Below are 8,715 nucleotides of genomic sequence, written 5' to 3'. Positions count from 1 at the left end.
AAGAGCTGCAGGCATGGGGACAGGAACCATGGGCAGTGAAGAGCTGCTGCCGCTGCTACATGGAGACAGGACCCATGGGCAGTCAGAGCTCCTGCTGCTGCCCTGAGTTGAGGGTTAGGGCTAAATTTATAAGGCATGGATACGTGACTTATTTTTACTGGAAAAAGAAATGATGATGTAAAAAGTCATTAAATGATTCAGTGCAGATCGGGTCTGGTTACTGTGCGGTCATATAACTTTAGATACGAATCTGGTCATATAGATCAGCATGTAGGTGAGGATGCCCTGGGCTTCTCTCCCTTGGGCAGCCCTAAATCATACCATAAAAATCCACCGGGTCATATAGTTCAGCATGTAGGCCAGGTCACCTTGGGCTTCTCTACCTGGGGCAACCTTAATCCACATCACCTAACTCCCTCAGCTCTCAATCTTTGCTCAGATGTCACCTTTTTAATGATGCCTAGCCTGATGACCCTATTTAAAACTGCAGTCTAGTTCCTCTCACACATTTCCAATTCCCCCCTGTCCCATCTCTACTTGTTCTTTTTTCCCATAGCCCTGTCACCTTTAATTGGTTCACTGATAAATGCCAGGTGCCAAGAACAATGCCTGTCATATGGTGGATGCAAGATTTGTAGAATTAACACCTTTGTTGTGTTTCATTCACACTGTATACATAATACCTGGATGAATAGAGATATTTTGAGCACTATTAATACCTGAATTGGATCAGTTTAGGAATCCTAACAAGATCATGTTTTTGACCAAAGTCATTATCTTGCACTCTTGTTAATTTATCAAGGTAAATGCCACTTTGATGTGTCTTGGTTAGGAATCTTTGTCCACTTTCCTATTAAGCTCCTGGAGGGAATGCATGTCATATGATGGTAATAGTATGAGAAGAACAGAGATGGGAAGGTAGTGTCAACGAAAATAATCCATAACCAATCTATAAATGAAAATTTGGGCGAGTTTATTCTGAGCTAAAATCTGAGGACCATGGCCTGGGGCCTTTCTGCCCGAAGGAAAAAGGGCACCAAAGAAGGGGGGTGCACAGAGTGGTTATATACCCCCAAACAGGATGTTTCACATATGATTGAAATGTCCCTCCCACAATAGTCACAAGATTGCCCTGTCAGCACAGTCACAAGATTGCCCTGATGGACACAGTAGGTAGTGGGTCTGCTATCTCAGTGGGCGCAGCAGGAGGCAAGTCTATTGTCTGGAGCTGGGTGGTCACAGGTGAGCACAGCAATCAGTTCCTAGCCTAAGGAAAGATGCTTAATCCTTAGGGGAATGCCAACATTGGGACGGGGAGGGAAGTTGCACCTTTATCTCAAGAGCCTTTGTTCTTGCCATAGGGAATATCTAAAGCAGATATACAACGCATGCTCAATGGCCACAGTCAGGCCCTTTTGGAAAGACAAGGTCAGGCCGAATTAGGTTTACACCAAATGGCTTCCTCATATTCTCCAATATATCCTATTGCTTGCCATTTTTATTTGTCAGTAGGAACAGTTAACATTCTAGAGCATTTCATATTTGCCAGCATGAGTGCTTTATGCCTGTTAACCCATTTAATTCTCTCAACCATTCTATGAGGTAGGAACATTTTATAAATGAGGCAATTGTAACAGCCGGCAGTTAAACTACTTGCCTAAGGTTACTCAGTAAGTGGTGGAGCCAAGATTAAAACTTAAGCTCTATAAAGGACTATAGTTAACAATACTGTATTGCATATTTGAAAGTTGCTAAGAGAGTAGATCTTAAAAGTTCTCATCACAGGAAAAAAAATTGTAACTGTGGATGTTAACTGACCGTAATAATCCTTTTGCATTATACATATATCAAGTCATTATGTTGTACACCTTAAACTAATACAATGTTATATGTCAATTATATCTCAATAAAACTGAAGGAAAAAAAAAAAAAACTTCTTGTTATCTGGTATCCTGATCCAGATATCCTGATACTCTGTATCCTGCCACATTCTGTATATGCAGACAAGAGTCAGAGCCTTAACCTTAGGAAGGGATTCGTCACAAGGTCTTTGAGAATTTCCGGATTCACAGACACCATTCAGGATATTAGTGTCCACCACACCTGTTAGTTCCTGTTCCTCCCTTGGGTCACAGTGGAAGAGGATCCCATCTGCTGGCAAGGCTGCCTCTCTCCCTGCCTGAACTCTGGCTTCCAACACCACCAGGCTGTCAGGGACCTCCCTTCACCAACGTTGCCCTCTCTTCCTCTCCTCACTCCTATCGTGATCTAAACATGCTCAGTTCTCTTGCATTTTAAATCCACTCCTAACTTCACATTTCCTCTAACTGCTGCTGTCCCTAGCTTTTCCAGTTTACAACTGGAACATATTCATTGTCTCCACTTTACTCAACACATCTGGTTCACTAATCTTCTTGATGCTGTTAACTCTAATAGATGCTTTTCAACCCTCATCTTACTTAATCTATCTTCAGCGTTTGGCATTATTAACCATCTTGTCTCCTTGAAGCTTCTATATACCATATTTTAAAATTTCTTGTATTCTTAGTTTCCTTTGAGAGCTCTCCCTCCTTCCTCTGCGTGTCCCTGAAACGTTACTGTTCTTTGGGGTTGTAAGGCTCTTATATCTTCTCACTGAACCCTCTCTGGATAATCTAGTTCCTCCCATGGCCTCAGTTACCATCTATTCAGGTCTGTGCCATTGGCTGCTGGATAACCATAGACTCTCAAGTTCAACACAGTCAAAATGAACCAATTATCTTCACCCCATACCTCCTCTTCCTATGAAATCTGTCCTAGGAAATGTCACCTCTTTCCATCCATTTGCCAGCCCAGAAATCAGGGCATAATATTAATAAAAGAGCTAACATATTGTGTGCTTTCTATGTGCCAGGTGCTCTCATAAGCACTTTACATGTATTAGCTGAATTAATCCTGATTTGAGTTCCGTCATTACCTGAATATTACAGATAAGATATCTGAGACACAAAAAAGTCAACCAATCTGCCTTAGGTAATTCAGCTGGTAAAAGACAGAGTTGGGATTTGAATGCTGGCGCTCTGGCTATAGTTTATAATCATTATACCATAAGGGACATGACCCGTGACTTCTCTCTCTCACCCTTATTCAATCAATTACCAAATATTGTAGATTGTCCATTCTTAAATCTTTAGGTGATGTCTTGAAAGTATAAATCAGTTCTTCCCACTTCCTTAAAACTCTTCAGCCCTTCCTCCATGGCCCTCAGGGTAAAGTTCAAGCATCAAATTTGGATTTTAAGCCTTTTCATAATCTGACCTCTACTTCTGCCTCCTTATCGCTTGCGCTCCGTATCCTAGTACCAGCCAATGGAATTAAATTCTTTGAATGGGTCTCCTTCTCCTCCAAGCTGTTGCACTTTGTTGAAATACTTTTTCTTATCCCTGTTATGTCTCAGCTTCAATGTCACTTCTACTAATTAGAGTAGGCCTTCTAACGTACTTACCCAATCACAGCACTTATGACACTGTATTTCAATTATCGCTTTACTTGCTTTTTAGTATCTCCCACTAGATGGTGAGTTCCTTGAAGGCGAGGCCTGTCTCCGACCCTCATGTCTCTCATATCCATCCCCTTTATGTCTCTTACCCTAGTTCAGGCCCTCATTATCTCAAGCTTAGACAACTGCATTAGTCTGTTAACTGGTCTCTCTTGAGTCTGTCCTTTCTTTAATCCATGCTCAACACTGGTCACAGAGGTGGTTTTGTATAATGGCCAACTTGCCTGCTCAAAACACTTCAATAGATCCCAGCTGCTTTTAGAAAGGTCCAAGTATTTTAGAATTACATGAATTTGTCTCCTCCCCTTCTCTATTCCCTTACTGCCTTGTGCCTAGTGGGCACTCCATAAATATTTGTTGAATGGATGAAGGACTATGTCAAAGGCGGTCAAACAGAACCAAGAAAACAAAGAGTTTAACCAAAGCAATGCAGTCTGGCTGCAGAGGCCTTTGAGGACGGCACAGCCCTAGACTTCCGTGGAGCTAGAAGACTGATAGTCTGACTCTATCCCTGAGGAGGGAGTCCCCAAAACATGCCTTACTATTAGATGACTGGTTTTTAAAGTAATTTTATTGGGATTATAATGGTTTATAACATTGCATAATTTTGGGTGTACATTATTGATATCAATTCCTGAATACACTTCATCGTCCTCACCCCCTTTGTCTGCATATGCTGGAAAAATGCTACTCCCATTGGCTTGGTAAACACCATCAGATTTGGAGACTCAGTTCAAATATCCCTTCCTCTATTAAACCTCTCCTGACCTTTCTAGATTGTAAATTGGTTCAACTTTTCTGTAGCATAATTTACAAAATATATCAAGAGTAATGAAAATATGAAGACTCTAACCTAGGAATTGTGCTTCTAAAGGACATGACTAAAGAATTTGGCCTAGTTATGGACTTGAATAATCCATTCTACCAAGTTACTTAACCTAAAGGAAAATTATGACCATCCTGAAAAATAGAATTGGAATAGAATGGTTTCTTTATAAGCATAACTAGTCAAAATCCTTCATTATTACAGCTAGTATTTTCAACCCTTTGGGACCTAATATTTCACCAGTACTGCTAACAAAAATAATGTGTAAAGTGTCCAAATGTAATAAAATTATTCATAGCCTTTCCATATAACCCTGCTACTCTGATTGCCTCTCACCTGACCTCAGGGCGTCCTTCCTCATTTAATGTTGATCTAATAAAACAATTGTGCTGCCAGTAAATCTTATATCTCAAAGTCAAATAGGAATTATTTAAAAATTCTTTTAATTAAAGCTTTCCACAGAGGTGTTCATGAATACATTGTTGATAACACAGAAAAACTAGAAACAACCTAAAGTTACAAACTAAGAGACTGAGTAAACTGTGGTATATCTGACAATGGAATATCACACAACATTAAAGCTGATGTAATAATAGATTTAATGTTGAATGAAATAACAGTATGGTTCCACTTTTTTTGGGGGGGAAGCGTGTGTGTGTATACACATGCACAGAAAAAAATGGGTACACACTAAAATAGTAATTGTGGTTGTCTCCCCGTGGTGGTGTTATGGATTCTTTTATTTTGCTCTTTTTGCTTATCTGTATTTTCTCATTTTTCTCAGGGAACATGTATTACCTATGAATTCAACATAATTTGTTTGGCTTTGAGATATATTGCATAATGTATTTGCAGATTAATTGTTTGTAAAATCTGTGCCCCTATTTCATTTCAACTGAAATTATTTGAGGTTTTTCTTCCTTTATCTACTTTGAGTACTCTGTTATAGAGCTGCTGAAGACTAATGATAAAGCTAAAAGGCAAGAAGGGAACTGAACAGGATACTTAGAGAATTAGATAAGTTTGGATTAAATAACCAAGAATTCATAGCTAGAAAATAGAATTTAATATTCCCTTTCTCAATCAATTAATTTGTTTGTCTTCCATTTTTAAAAGCATGCTGATCCCATTTTCAACGAAGAATTGCTTCCAGTTACTTTGTAACCTCAAGGTCCCAGCAGCTGGCTTTAAAAACACAGTAAAAAGTGGGCTCATTTTACAGTCGATTTCCAATGATGTTTACCAAAACCTGGCTGTAGAAGACTGGATCCATGACCATATGAATCTAGAAGGCAAGCCCGTTCTTTTCTTGTGGAGAAATTCTCCCTCTGTTGTAATAGGTAGGCATCAGAATCCTTGGCAGGAATGTAACCTGAATCTGATGAGAGAACAAGGAATAAAACTGGCTCGGAGAAGAAGTGGAGGAGGAACAGTCTACCATGATATGGGTAATATCAATTTGACTTTTTTTACAACCAAAAAAAAGTATGATAGAATGGAAAATCTAAAATTGGTTGTGAGAGCTCTGAATGCTGTCCAACCCCAGCTGGATGTGCAGCCTACCAAAAGATTTGACCTTTTACTTGATGGACAGTTTAAAATCTCAGGAACAGCTTCTAAGATTGGCCGGACTACTGCTTATCACCATTGCACTTTATTATGTAGTACCGATCGGACCTTCTTGTCATCTTTGCTGAAGAGCCCTTACCAAGGGATCAGGAGCAATGCCACTGCTAGCATACCTGCCTTAGTAAAAAATCTTTTGGAAAAAGATCCCACTCTGACCTGTGAAGTACTGATGAATGCTATTGCTGCAGAGTATGCTGCTTATCATCAAATTGATAATCACATTAGCCTAATAAACCCAACAGATGAGACACTGTTTCCTGGAATAAATAGCAAAGCCAAAGAACTAAAAACCTGGGAGTGGATATATGGCAAAACTCCAAAGTTTAGTATAAACACTTCCTTTAATGTGTTATATGAACAGTCACACTTGGAAATTAAAGTATTCATAGACATAAAGAATGGAAGAATTGAAATCTGTAATATTGAAGCACCTGATCATTGGTTGCCAATGGAAATATGTGACAAATTAAATTCAAGTTTTATTGGTAGTAAGTTTTGCCCAATTGAAACTAGTATGCTAATAAATATATTACATAGAACATGTCCAGAAGATGATGAAGTACATAGTAAATGGAATATTCTCTGTGAAAAAATTAAGGGAATAATGTGATTCCAAGTAAATTTCTTAATCTGGACAGTTTCAATGAGAAAATAAAAAATTTTAATGTACATTGTATGTCTCTCAAAATAAAAAAGGCCTAGTCTCTTTCAGTAACTTCTCCCCCTTAAAAATTGTCTATCACCTACCCTTGTCCGTATTTTCTACTGACCTCTAGGATACTCTGTCTCTTTCTTCATTGATTTTAATACCAGGCACACATTTATATTTCACCTGCTTCCTCTGTTAACATCTTGGGGATGTACACCATATTGGACAGTCTGATCTCAGAGGTAGTTCTTTTTACCTCTAGGGAATATAACCCAGGCTTCTTGCCACTTCTGATACCTTAAACTCTAAACTTCTCCCCTTTAGTTGTATTATCTTATCCTTCCATGCTCTCCCGCTAAATCAAGGCTATTGCACTTTTCTAAGCCCTTAACTCTTCCTTCATCTCCCTTCCTACCCTAGCCAGAATTATTTCAAGTCTACTCTCCCTTCTTACCAGCATTCTCATTTGCTTCTTTCTTGACCTACCATAGCCACCTTTTTTTTTTTTTTTATTCCAACAATTGAGTTTTTACTCCTATACTTAGATGGCAGGCAACACTGGAAGAAAATTCACATAATCATGCAGATTAACCCAATTTCGTATTTATAGTTTTCAACTTACAGTTCTCTCTGTTGGTGTCAGATTCAACTCATCTCTTGACTCCCTCTCATTCTTCAGAGGCCTTATTCCTAAATGTTTCCACTCTTCTTAAGCTCAGAATTCCACTACTCTTAATCTGTTCACAAGCCTTGACTTATAATTTGAGAGTGGAGACCTTCAGAAATGAGCTCCTTCAGTCCCCCATGTTCTCTACTTCAACGTTTCTCATTTGTCCAATCTCGGAGAAAGAAATACCTCCTTTCCCTTAATGCTCACCCCTCTAACTGTACCCTGGATTTTGTCCTCTCCAGCCTGTTTGGTCCTTGTACTATCAAATATTTATCTTCATCTTGCATTTTTTTCTCTCCCAACTTTTACTGGATCCTTGCCCATAGTGAATGAACATGCTCATGTCTCCCCTCTCCCAAGAACTCTCCTGCTCAACGTTTTATTCTCTTTCTCTCCATCTCTTCACTGTCAGACTTCTTCAAAGGGTAACATCACTGCCAACTGTTTCCTGTCTCCACAGTTCATTCACAGTCCTCTTATTTCTACAGTATTTACTATGTGTTCATTGAGTGCCTACTATGTGCCAGGTACTTTGCTAGTTGTTGGATGTTCATGGTGAGTGAGAGAGACATGGTTACTGGCCTTGGGAATTGACAGTTTAGTGGCTTTCAAACTTTTAAAAACTAGAGTAAAACATATATTACGTACCAACACACACATATATTACCTATATCTAACAAATTTCACAATACATTACTTATCCTCTACTATTTACTTATCTGATACTTTATATTCATTTTATTTCATCTTTTAAAAATTGATTTTATGATCTATTAATAGGTCAAGACCTGAGTTTAAAAAACTCAAGCCTAGTGGGGAAGTAGACAAATCAGCAAATAATTACAAAACAAGAAAAGTATGAAAGAGAAGTCCAGGTAGTTATAATAGACAATAATAGGGGCTACCTAGCTGGGGCTATCAGGGAGATGACGTTCAAACTGAGACCTGAAGAATGAGAAGAAAGCAGCCATGCAAAGTGGAATGGGGAGGAGAGTATTCTAGATTTTACCAGTTAGCTATTGCTGCATAACAAACCACTCTAAAACTTGGTGGCTTAAAACAACAATCATTTACTCACACATCTACAATTTGATCAGGGCTTTGGTGGGGATAGCTCATGATCCAATGACATTAGCTAGGACAGCTTAACGGCTGGAAATACCTACTTCCAAGATGGTTCACTCACATGGCTGGCAGATTGGCGCTGGCAATCTCTAGGAGCTCAGCTGGGACTGTGGGCTGAGCGCTTCAGTTTCTCTCCACTTAGGCCTCCATAAGGCTGCCTGGACTTCCTCACAGCATGGTGGCCCAGAACAAGTGACTCAAGAAAGCTCGACAGAGGCTGTATTTCCTTTTATGGCCTAGCCTTGAACGTAATGCAATATCACGTCTGCAGTCAAGTG

The 8,715-nt window shown here is 39.3% G+C and overlaps 1 protein-coding gene across 2 annotated transcripts in view; it reads left to right on the top strand.

Moving 5' to 3' along the window:
• Positions 1–8,715, top strand: part of LOC124239925 (lipoyltransferase 1, mitochondrial) — a 37,065-nt gene that overhangs the window by 1,430 nt on the left and 26,920 nt on the right. The window contains exon 2 of one of the 2 annotated variants that reach the window (XM_046662392.1): positions 5,481–6,699. The exons of the other annotated variant lie outside the window; for it this stretch is intronic. Within the exon in view, the coding sequence (XP_046518348.1) occupies positions 5,482–6,603 (1,122 nt within the window). The 5' untranslated portion in view covers position 5,481 and the 3' untranslated portion in view covers positions 6,604–6,699. Of the gene's footprint in view, positions 1–5,480; positions 6,700–8,715 lie in introns of those variants that run through there. 2 annotated transcript variants of the gene reach the window in all.

Source organism: Equus quagga, chromosome 5 (assembly GCF_021613505.1).
Source record: "Equus quagga isolate Etosha38 chromosome 5, UCLA_HA_Equagga_1.0, whole genome shotgun sequence".
In the NCBI taxonomy this organism is placed as follows: Eukaryota; Metazoa; Chordata; class Mammalia; order Perissodactyla; family Equidae; genus Equus; species Equus quagga.
Note: the sequence above shows the minus strand (reverse complement) of the source record. Positions and strands in the feature narration are given on the sequence as shown.